Genomic DNA, 12,231 nt, shown 5'->3' with positions numbered 1-12,231 from the left:
CTAGTTAAAGAAGAATCAGTGAAGGAAAGGAAATTTGAGAAGCTGGAAGGGTTTGGTAGCTGGAAGACATTCCTTGCTAGATTTCAGCAGGAGGAGGGAGGGAATTCAATGAAGGTGGGAAAGTACAAATAAAATAACCAGCTCAGGTGAATTTTCAGCTCCAGAGCAGATTACACACAGGTCAAGTACCTTAATGTTGTCTTCAGTTTCTAAATGTTGAAGGAAATCAGGTATTTCTTTAGAGGCCTCTCTAGTGATAGGGCCCTAAAAACCATGTAAACAAACAAACAAGAGGGTTTTTGTTTTTTTTCCTGTTATCGCTCATGAGAGTTTGTAGTTCATGGTAATTAAGCAAGTCAAAAATCCTACTCAAATCTCCAGTCTGTTTACATACCCCGCTCACATTCATGATCCGGCCAAGGTCGCTTAAAAACCCAATGAGCGCTTCCCCCGTGACGGGGATGACTGGGAGCTTTCCTCCGATGGAAATTCCTCCATACCTGGCGAGGGAATGAGAAATCCTCAGACCAGCGCCACGAACTTCATGCCTACTAGTAGTAGCTTTCTCGGGTTTTGTAGGGAAATGTGGACTTTCAGGGGAATTGCCTGAACCAGCAAGCAACATGGCTCCATTTTACAAACCAACTTTTAACTCTTTTCCCACTGCTGCTGCCTCTAGGAAGGAGTCCAGACCCTCATCCTGGCCTCTGAGGCCATTCTGCATCTTGTCTGTGCCCCTTTCCAACTTCATCCTTCCTCAGCCCTTCCCTGGAGTGGTCTATTCTGGACGTATCGAGTCACTCCAGAGTTCCTCGTGGCCCGTACTGCCTGTGTGTCTCTGCCTTTGCAGGGCTGCTAGCTCGCCTTGGCACCTTTCTCTTTGGGAGCATTCAGACAACTCCAGGTCCTCTTTCACATGTCATCTCCTCCCACCCCAGCCAAGGACTACTTTTCTGTGCCACCCCTGTGCTTTGAAGCTACTTCTAGCAGCACAGGACCCATCTTCATCCTGTCATCCCTGTCTCTTGGGGCTTCTGTGCCGCACCCCTGTTCAGGGAAGCCCTTAGCCTCTCCTGCCTGGACTTGTACTCTGCTTCTTCACTGGCCCTGGGCTCCATCTCCCGTACTGGCCTGCAAGTCTGAAGTGACTGTGCAGAAACACCAATCTGAGTGCATCACTCCCTGGCCTGAAACCCTTCAAAGGCAGAGCAAAAGCTAAACTCAACAGAACAGAATGAATTAGCTGGTCACACAAAGCAGAGGAGGAGCTCTTTCTCAGGGCCTTGAATCACTGCCTCACTCCTACTTTCTGTCTCAGCTGAGGCCCCACAGGTCCCTCTGGAGAGCAATCCTGAAAGCCAGATTTCATGTGTATGGTCTAGAATCTGCCCAGGAAAGCACATCCACGCCAGCCCCACACCTGTTCTGGAGGTGCAGTTCCTGAGGGAGGCTGGGAGGCAGCAGGCTCCTAGAGTCCCCCTTGATGAGGCTCCAAACCTCTGGAATCATTTCAACCTCCAGGATGCCTCAGGAATGGGGTGGGTCTGGGGCTGGCCCACACTCCCTGAAGCTTAAAAGGAATGGGCCAAGGAGTGTCCTGGGTTTAGGCTACAAGGCTCTCTTGTTGGAGTATTATAAACTGTTATATACTCAGAGGTTTTAGAAGCTTTTTTGGGGTGAGAATGCTCTGAAACGCCTCATCAGGGAATGCCACCCCCACTTATATCCTCCAAGAAGAGACACCACTTAGTGTCTTCTGAGTCTGGGATGTCCCTAGACACATATTCTTCAGGATGTGTCTTGTGACTTCCTGAGCACATACTGAACAGCCCTTCAACATGGCTGTGAGGTGTGCCTTTTAAAAGTATGCGATTATTTCAACAATGAATCAAGCTGAGATTTTAATTCTGATAAAAATAGTTTCTTACCTCTGTTCATTGACCCAGAATTTGCTCTTTAAGCTGAAAGCCAAAACAAAATAATGCAATGAATACCACAAGTACAGCAGTGCTGTTAACTTTTCCTTCCCAAACATTCATTTTGAAGACTGAAGTCTCAGTCTTCAGGGGCATTTTTGCATTTTCTGATACCCAAGCAATGTGGAAGCCGTCCAGCCCTGGGACATTGCCTGAATACACATGCAGAGAAAGGACCTATGATTTCCACCACTGGCTCTCCAAATTATATCACGCATGCTGGACTTTCTGAGTGGTCCTGTTGTCAGGTCATACGTCAGGTCAGTATGCCCGATCTGGATCCAGAACACATGGCAACGACCATGTCAGTGTGGAATGAAGGCTGCAGCCTCCTGTCTTCCACTCTGCACAAATGAGACTCTAACAACCACCTGCACACCTGGGGGGAGTTCTGACTCACTCCACAGCCCAAAGTTAAGGCACTGACATTCAGTCAATCAAGGGTAAAATGACAAAATGGGAAATGAACAGATGCCAACTCTGGACCCCAGAGCTCAATCCCATGAACTGTCATTGTCATCAACCTTTCAGTACACATGCACAAAACCCAAAATTTCATACTGCAGATTTGCTGCTGAGAACTAAGTTTGGGATGGTTACTGTTTGTTGCATTCTCTTTACTCTGCTTTTATTTTGGGGCTTGGATGGCGTTCTTTATTTTGCTAAGTGCTTTCACCATCTGCAGTGTGTTCTAGTTAATTAAGTCAATTTATCCCTTGTTCAGGGCTCTGGCAGGTGAAGCCACAGAAAGTTCTACTAAAGTTAGACAGGAGGTTTTATCTTAAAAGTTCCAGAGTCTGTGCGGACTGGACCACACTTCCTTAGGATCCTCTCTCCTGGCATGGCGTGCCCCTGTCAAGCTGCTTGTTCTGATACGGGCTCTCAAAGCTGTTCCATTCTGGGTGGGGCGGATAAGAACAGCTGGAGAGCCGAGAGAGCTAGATACTTGTTGACAAGTTCATTGGCGTCTCAAAGGGCAGTGATAACAGATAATTCACAGTTAGAATATGACAGCTGCAGCTGACCTGGCTCGCCCTGGCCTGTGCTGGATTCAGATACTATCCTGCTGCCTATTTTCCACCCTATCTTTTTCCTTTCTCTTTTTTGCCTCTAACTTTTTTTCTTTTTTTCCTCTACCTTTTCCCCTATACTCCTCCACTTCCCTCCAAATTTTTACTCTCTCTTTTAACTAGTTAAAATATGTGGCTACATTTTTGAATAACTTCTATGGTCTTCTGATACAACTTTTAATAATACGTGGGTTAAAATTTAAGACTGCTTGCCCTAAATGTAAAAACAAACAAACAAACAAAAAGAATTAATCTTAAGTTACATTTTACTTGTATGTGCCTCAATTGCTTTTTTATGTTGAATGAGGTGCTTGAATTAGATAAAAAAGAAAAAAATCCACTGCCCTGATCATAGATAAATTGTGAGAGAAAATTTTCTTCTGTCCCTAGTCAATATCTTCTACAGGGAGCCAGGATAAAAAGCATAAAAGGATTTCTTCTTACCTGCTTCTTATAAGAGCAGGATACGTTTTTACCAAGAAGTCGGAGATGTTCCTGTCCGTCAGGTCTTGTAGAATTTCCGTGCTGCGCTGTGTTCTCTGAGGTAATGAGACACCCACATTAATTACCTTGGAACCTGAGGACTTACAAGCAGTTTGTGAAACTGCTTGTTCTCCTCCAAAAATTGTTTATGGATTCAGCTGCTGTGAAAATACTAAATAAGTACTGGCATCTCCCTAGTTCTCACTTCAACGATGTGTAACTCATCTTTGATGCCTCTTTTTTTCTCCAATCCAAGACAGGATGGCATCACTCCAAAATAAATCTCCAATCTATCTGCGTTTCTCCAGCTCCAATACTGCCACCCTACCCAAGCCACCACCTAGACCACTAGAGAAACTTCCACACTGGTCTGCCTGATTCTGTCCTTTGTCTGCCAACTTCCGTTTTCCACCCAGCAGCCAGCTTGAGCTATAAAAATATAAACCCGAGCACCTCAGTCACCTTGCTTACTTATCCACTCCCATAAACCCTAGGATCAAATCTCGACTCACTACCAAGTCCCATGTGGCCGACGTGTGTGGCCCTGCCCCTCTCTGAGCTCACCTGCCGCACTCCCCTCCCTGTCTCTCAGTGAGCACCTCTCTCTCCCGGCACAGCTTTGTGCTTGGCTGTTCACTCTGCCTGGGAACTCTACCTGACCCTCTCATGGCTTACTCAGTCCAAATTCTATTCCTCGGAGAAATGTTCCTGTTTCCAGTCACTCTATATTGTCACAGACTGTTGTGTTATCTTTATAGCTCTCATCTCCATCTGAGAATTTCCTCCTGGTGGATCTGTTTATGTATGGTATCTGTCATCCCCCGCACGATATCATTTTGGTGAGAGCAGGGACTTTGCCTGATTTGTGAGCTGTTGTGTCCCCAGCACCCAGAATAGTGCGTGGCATACAGTTGACACAGTCGATTTGTGACATTAATGAAAGAATTTGAATAGTGCCTTACAAATTACAAATCACTTTCAAAATACATCTAGGACTGGAAGCTAGTACATCGAAAGATTTTGGAAAATTCAAAGGTGCATGGGTTTGTCCGCCAGGTGGCAATATTACTGCAAATCTGGGAACACATTGCACTTAGTTTCTCTTATTAGCCAACTTCACAGGTCAGTCATGACCCTGGGTAAAAGCATTCACTCTGTCAAGGGTGCTGCCCAGAAGTAGTTGAGGGGATTTTGGTGGCATTACACGGCCATTATTACGCACCATTCTTTCCTTTTTATACACTTTCTGTCTCCTCCCCTGTTTTCCCATTTGACTTGCCTCTTCTTTAATTCACTCTTTTCACCTTGTTTCTTTCTCTCCTGCCAGGAGGAGAGTTGGCATACCGAACGCTCCCTGTGTGTCGGGCACTATGTTAAATGCCCTGTATACATGATCTCACTTCATCCTGACACCCTTTGAGAGAAGAATTTTTAACTTAATTTACAGACAGAGAAACAGAGGTTCAGAACAGTTAGCCGACTTACACTGACTGGGCTGCAAACTTGCAGGTGGGTGGCCCAGGGCCTAGGAGCTAAGTCTGCCTCTGTCTCCTCCCTGCTCTTTTCACTCAGTCACCTGCTTCTCAAGCTGAAAATGGCACTTAGAAGACCTGCCAAGCTCCCCTGGTGGAATCCAGGTTGGAACAATTGCTACTGGCTGGGATAGCTTACGATAAATTGTTTTATAAAAATTCTGCCTAATAAAATATTTGTGTAACCCTATTTCCACATATTCTAGAAGTCAGGGACAGAGTGCTTCACCTCAGGACCCACCACATTCAAAGAATGTTAGAGCAGGGAGGGTCCCTGGAGACCATATTGCCCCACTTCCCAGATGAGAACAACTGATTGCCTCTGAATCAGGCCCACACCCTCTGGACTTATTCCAGGCTGAATAAGGACTGTGTTTGAGTGGCTAGGGTGACAGATGTGAATAAGAGTGTGGGTTTGTGAGTGTGTGTGTGAGAAAGAGAGAGAGAGAAAGATTGAGAGAGAATGAGAGATAGAGTGAGAGAGAGATTGAGAGAGAAAGAGTAAGAGAGAGAGAGAGAGACAGAGAAGGAAAGAGAGAAAGAGTGACAGAGAGAGAAAGAGAGAGAGAGAGCGCGCGTGCTGCTCCTGTGCATATTCGTGGCATTCAGTTTTGTTCCAAGGAAGGCATGTATAATAGTGAGGGAATGCAGAAGTGAAAGAAAATTGCAGCAGGAACTTTGGCTTGCCTTTTTCCAGAACTTTGGCTGTAACATTTTGTCCAGGGACCAAGGACCAACACTACTGAAAATAAGTTTCTAAGCTGCACGGACAGCGTGGAAGTAAGGATTCGTTTAGGAAATGAAACACCGTGTAGGTAGGCTTGGCCTCCCCTCCCTCGCCCTGGCCAAGAGCTCAGGGTACAATATGACAGCCTTGATGTCCTGAGGCTGGAGGGTTTTGAGTGGAGGCAGCCACAGGGGCCCTGAGCACTGACAACAAAGCAAACAAGCAAAGCTTCCTCTTGGGGCACAGAGGACTGAGACAAGCTCCTCGGGTCCTTCGTTTGGAATCCCTATGATGCAGCAAATGAGCTGTGATTCAAAGAGAGAATATATTGCTTAAGAAATATAAAGATACATGCTTTAGAATATAAAAAGAGCAGGGATTGGGTGTTCTTGGTATAACACCATTTATAAGCCAGATTGTGATAGGTGCGGTGGCAAAATCTAGTTGCTCCCATTATTTGCTCCTCCCTGCTGCCTTAGCCACAGGCTTTTTTCTTGGGTCTGTAAGTGGAAGTGCTATGTGGGAGCTTCAGAAAACCTTCCCTAAACATAGCACATGTGCACACTCTGCCCTCTGTTTTGCTTCATCCTTCTTCCATTCCGCTGCCTAGAAGACAGCTCCTGCCACATTGGCTGATGGGGCTGAGGCCGTTTAGTGTGGAGGAGAAACAGAATAGAACATCATGCACCACCCATGTAGACTTTTAGATGAGTGAGGAACAAGTTGTGTCTTGTTTTATCCACTGTTAGTTTAGGGTTGTCATCACTTAAGTTGAATCTAATTCTAAATAATTCCTTGCCCATATGATTTCATTAAATCCTCATAATAATATTATGAAATAAGCAGTTATTCCCAATTCACAGGTGATAAAATTAAGGTTCAGAGAGGTCAAGTAGCCCACCCAGGGCTCTCTGTGTCCCATACCTGTGCTGTCCCACCACACTCACAGCCTCTTTGGGAACTGTTTATTCATTGACAAATCACTGGACAGGGCTGTCTAAGGCCCAGCCCTGGCAAGTCAACTGGGAAGCCCATTATCAACCAGGGACACAGCCTTCTTCAGTGTCTCTAAATCCCCCAGGAGATGCTCACTGTAATCTGTTCTGGACTTTAGAACTCCCACGACAGGGTGCTGCTCAGAGCCAAGATCACTAATGTCCCTGCAAAAGACGGACGCTGGTTGCACATGTATTTGTGTACATACCTGCAGATGTTAGAGACACAGCATATGGAGAGCTTCTTAATTAAGACTGTTAATAAGTGTGTAAATACATTTGCATTTGAATGTACGTCATAGCATTGCTTATAATGGTGAAAACTAAAAAACCTAAGTGGCCAATAATGGGAGATCAGTTTAGGCCAGGTGCGGTGGCTCACGCTTGTAATCCTAGCACTCTGGGAGGCAGAGGCGGGCAGATCACTTGAAGCCAGGAGTTCAAGACCAGCCTGGCCAACATGGTAAAACCCTGTCTCTACTAAAACTACCAAAAAAATTAGCCAGGCATGATGGTGCATGCTTGTAATCCCAGCTACTCGGGGGGCTGAGGCATGAGAATTGAACCTGGGAGGCAGAGGTTGCAGTGAGCCGAGATTGCACCACTGCACTCCAACCTGGGTGACAGAGTGAGACTCTGTTTCCAAAAAAAAAAGGAAATTCAAACAACGGGATAATATACAGATATTAAAAATGATGCAGATTCTATTTATTGACATGGATGCATGTTCATAGTAAGTTATGCAGTAAATCAGATTTCAAGACAATATTTTGAATACAATTTGTTTGGGTGGCTGCAAACCAAACATTATTGGTGATTATATCCAAGTGATGATTTTTTTCCTTCCGACTTATCTGTGTTTTCTAATTTTTATATAATGAGCAGATATGACTTGTATAATTTTTGTAGTGCTTAAACACATTTTTCTCCTAAATGGAATAGGAAGTATCTGGTGGAAAATGAAGCTTTTGGTGAGTGGCTTCCTCCAGTTGGCAGCCACAGTGCCCTGCGGGGAACCCCTCCCAGAGGGCGCAGGGAGTTTGGTTTAGTCCCCTACTCAACTGCCAGTTTGAAATGTTAGTTTGCGAGAGACTCAGGAGATACCAGGGACTCCTCCTAGTCCCCATGTGGCAGGCAGACCTGGGGCCCTGTTGTTTGAGGGTCAGGTACCTGGGGGGGCGGGAGGCCCCCGGCGCCCTCGGGGCACTCTGGCAGCATGGTGAGCTTCTCCCTGGTGCTGCACCTGCAGGACGGCGAAGGGTTGGCCTCTGTCCATTTCTGCTTCTGGAACAGCTGGGTGATGTTTGGGGACACAGAAGGAGTCTTCCAGGGTGTTGAATTGCCACAAGGATACTCCCTCATGGAAGACAAGAAAATATTCCACAATCAGCCCCAAAGTTGATGACGAATCCCTAGGCATAAGAAATAGTGCCTAACCCTTTCCTCCTACTCTTTAGACCCAGGTCCTTTCTTATTCTCTTGGAGGCTGGTTTCTGCTCAAGCAATATCAAAACTAGGGTTTTGTTGACTGACTAGGTGTGGGGCTGGGGAATAAACATCTCTAGCTTGTGGACCATTCATCTCCCTTTTTTCTCCTAACAGCTCTAGCTGTTGAGAGACACAGTAACCAAAAGAGGAATTTGAAAATAGTCTATTTTCGTCCTTATTGACAGTTTTGAAAAAGACTGAGTGAGAAAAGTTAAAACTATATTGAACTTTTAGGATTCCTGGTGGATGTCAACGGCCCTCGCTAACTCCCTTCTCCAGACTCATAACAATCACGGGGTACTGGCCACTATGTCACTCATGCCATTCAAGGCCCAATTACACAATAGCATAACCCCATTTCCCTCCCTCCCCTCTCAGAAGCCTTTCAAATAAGTTATGGGGAATCATCTGTCAACTCAACATAGAACTTCTACGCTGAGAAATATAGAGCTGTCCAGTGATGCGGGGGCTTCCTAGGAGGCAGTGAATGCCCCGCACACAAGTATGGAAGGAGAGGTGGGGGGGTTGCTGGTCAGAGATATGGAAGTGACCAGAGGAGCAGGATTGAGTGGGGTCTCCCCAGTGCCTGCCATCCTGAACCCCACCGTCGGGTCCTCCCAGGGGAGCTAGTCTTGTTAGGACAGGGGCGCGTAGGGACTTACGGAAGCCACCCTTCCTTCAGGCAGCGGTTGCCAAAGCCTGGCTTATTCAGGAGGATGTCTGCAAGTACCGTGAGCTGCTCACTGCCCGGCTCATCCATGCTAGATAGAGTGAGACATGTGACTGGGACAGAGCAGACACGTGCCAACAACATGCAACTCAGAGCCTTTACTGGATAGTTGTTGTGTGCCAGGTATGTATTGGAGGCACTGAATGCTGCCTTGGGATGGCGCTAGCTCTCCTGGGAGTGCCGTACGCTGCCCAAACACTCGCAGTGGTCTGATGGCACGTCACCTATGCCTCAAAAAGATGGCGCTTCAACCCACTCACCCAAGCTTTGCATTCCTTTCCCCGCTTGTCCTTCCCAAGCAGTCGTGCCTGCCTGTCCACTGGGATCACCTTTCCAAGCAGTGGCAGATACATTAAGTTCCTTTCTGCAGGGAGCCCCAAGACCCCTCCCTCATTGGTGAAGGTCCCAGTGAAGTGGGAAGGTCAGGGCCCTTTCAAGCAGTGTGTGACCCAGGCGCCCCAAACCCACGGAGGAGAATGGTGACTCCGAGTCTGCGCACCTGAAGAAGGTGTACTGCTGCCCGTACATCCAGGGGTGAAGGGTCAAGGCAGGGTATTCGCCAAAAGGAGGGATAATGATAGAAAGCATCAGAGCCAAAAACACAAAAGTGGCTGGGAGCACGATCTGTGGGAGAATAGACGTGGAATAAACATGACTGTGGCATGGAGACGTCAGGCGCTTGTGCACACACATCTTCATTCTTTTAAACATTTATCTTGCAGCCTCCTAATCAGCCCCTGGTGGAGAGGGTTGGGCTTCTGGGAGAACATAATAGGCAGGGTGCGCAAAGCTAAGATGTGCAGAAGAAAATAGAATGTTCTGGTGGCCACTGAAGAATCTGAATGAGCCCAGTGTTCAGCCAGACGTCAAAGGGCAGTTCAAAGAGTGAGTCATATGACTCGCTGTTCTTTGAACCAGAGCTTCTTTTTCTAAATTAAAAAAACATTAAAAGAAAAAAGAAGACAATGACTTTGATATGTAGGGTCACTGCAACAATGAATGAAAACATGACTTTACCCCTCACTGTAAAAATAAAAACAATATTAACATTTTCACTATTACTCTATTTTCTTTGCTAAGGAAGGTCCAACTTACAAAGAAGATTCATGTTACCAAGAATCAAAATAAGGGTTTGGAAAGCGGGAAACAAAGCCGGCAGAATCTAAAGAGGGTGCTCCTTGCTGAATTAGAACCCATGTGTGCAGGAACACTCAGGAGAGGAGGGGAAGGCTGGGAGGGGAGCCACTGAGCTCAGCTAAACACCGACCGACAACAGTACCTGTGCCAGGAAGTCCTTGTGACTGCGGATGGTGTGTTGGAATCGCTTGACCAGCAGCGCCTGCACGTGCTGGAGGACCAGCTGTGCCCCTGTGTTGAGCTGTGGGCCTGGGCACTCTGGCTCTGGGGGAGGCTGGCCCTCTGGGTGAGCAGCTGGAGCCCCAGGGGAGCAGACATTGGAGTCCTGGGGTGTCTGTCCGGCCTTCTCTCTGGGACCCAAGCAGGGGTGTTGGGGGTTGACGTTTTCTCTTTTCTGCTGAGCGCCGCCTGTTTTGGGAGATTGAATTAATAATTTGGAAGATGCCTGTGAGGTCTGGATCTCTAATGCCATTTTTTTTTTTCCTTACAGCATTGGTTTTTCTCTTCATTTAAGTCAGCAATGAAATACCAGGCTGGTAGCTTAATCATCTTTATAAAAGTCTACTTTCCAGTGTAAATTACTTATACAGAGAAATTATATAGATTCACCTGAAATTGCCTTAAAATTCTCTATGAACATTAAAGAGAATGAAATAGCTCTAAAAGCATTGACATGGAGAGGTTTAAAATATGTAACTTAGTTAATTAAAAAAAAACTGGCTGGGCACGGTGGCTCATACCTGTAATCCCAGCACTTCGGGACCTGAGGCGGGTGCATCATTTGAGGTCAGGAGTTTGAGACCAGCTTGACCTACATAGTGAAACCCCCTCTCTACAAAAATACAAAAATTAGCCAGGCATGGTGGCAGGCACCTGTAATCCCAGCTACTCAGGAGGCTGAGGCAGGAGAATCACTTGAACCCAGGAGGCAGAGGTTACACAAGCCGAGACTGCACCACTGCACTCCAGCCTGGGTAACAGAGCAAGACTCCCTCTCAAACAGCACAGCACAAAACAAAACAAACACACAAAAAAACTAAGGTGCAGGTCAATATGTGTAATACATTCACATTTATGTTTAAAATTCATGTATCGTACACAAACAAAAACTGACATCTTATGTACACACACACACATAACTGTAAAACTCTAAAAGAATGCCCGCCGACTGTCAGCAGAAGCTGGGGAGGAGAATTGGATAGAAAGGGGGGAGGAAGTGAGAAGTGAGACTTTAGCCTTTTGTGTATTATATGAAGTTTTAAACAACAAAATACATTCAACTATTACCTGCGCACTTAAACAAATGAAAAATCAGAGTCAATGTGGTTCTTTCTGAATTCTTAGAGAATACTGAGAAGTGGTAGAAAAATTAATGAACTAAGAGTTCGGGGACTGAGGTTTGAATATGAATTCTTACAAGATACATAAATTTGGGGAAGTGACTCAATCTGCCTAAATCTTAGTTTTCTCAGACTCCTCATCTGTAAAATGAAAGTGAGGTTAGGCATGGTGGCTCATGCCTGTAATCCCAGCACTTTGGGAGGCCAAGCTGGGAGGATTGCTTGAGCCCAGGAGTTTCAGATCAGCCTGTACAACATAGGGAGACCCCGTCTCCACAAACAATTAAAATAGGAATTAGCCAGGCACGGTGGTGTGGGCCTGTAGTCCCAGCTACTTGGGAGGTGGAGGTGGGAGGACCCCTTGGCCCAGGAGGTCAAGGCTGCAGTGAGCTATGATCGGGCCACTGTACTCCAGCCTGGGTGACAGAGCGAAACAATATCTCAAAAAAAAAAAAAAAAGGAACATTTCACAGGATTGTTTTGAAAATTAAATGAGATAACACATGGGAGCATGCTCTAGAAACCACTGCAAATTGTCGGTTATGTTGAAGCTATAGTTTATAGTCACTGATTAATGCTCATTTGCCAAACAACTATTGCTGGACACAGAGAGCCTAGAGGACTGTTCGTTGGTCCCTAGCTGCTTTCTTAACCCTCCTCAAGCCCCCCAGGACAAGGACAGTTGTAAAGGGAACTGGGTGAGCTCAGTCATCCTTTCAACTACATTTACCTATGATGTGCCAGGCCTGGGAA

General features: G+C 46.2%; 1 protein-coding gene across 1 annotated transcript in view; it reads right to left on the bottom strand.

The window, feature by feature from the left end:
• Positions 1-12,231, bottom strand: part of LOC105485411 (ATP binding cassette subfamily A member 4) — a 126,388-nt gene that overhangs the window by 26,140 nt on the left and 88,017 nt on the right. Inside the window, exons 27-34 of the mRNA XM_011747756.3 lie at positions 10,281-10,546; positions 9,501-9,625; positions 8,934-9,032; positions 7,954-8,140; positions 3,491-3,585; positions 1,929-1,961; positions 395-500; positions 190-264 (exon numbers count right to left, since the gene is read on the bottom strand). Coding sequence (XP_011746058.2) covers positions 190-264; positions 395-500; positions 1,929-1,961; positions 3,491-3,585; positions 7,954-8,140; positions 8,934-9,032; positions 9,501-9,625; positions 10,281-10,546 — 986 coding nt within the window. The remainder of the gene's footprint in view (positions 1-189; positions 265-394; positions 501-1,928; positions 1,962-3,490; positions 3,586-7,953; positions 8,141-8,933; positions 9,033-9,500; positions 9,626-10,280; positions 10,547-12,231) is intronic.

This window comes from Macaca nemestrina, chromosome 1 (genome assembly GCF_043159975.1).
Source record: "Macaca nemestrina isolate mMacNem1 chromosome 1, mMacNem.hap1, whole genome shotgun sequence".
Lineage (NCBI taxonomy): Eukaryota > Metazoa > Chordata > Mammalia > Primates > Cercopithecidae > Macaca > Macaca nemestrina.
Note: the sequence above shows the minus strand (reverse complement) of the source record. Positions and strands in the feature narration are given on the sequence as shown.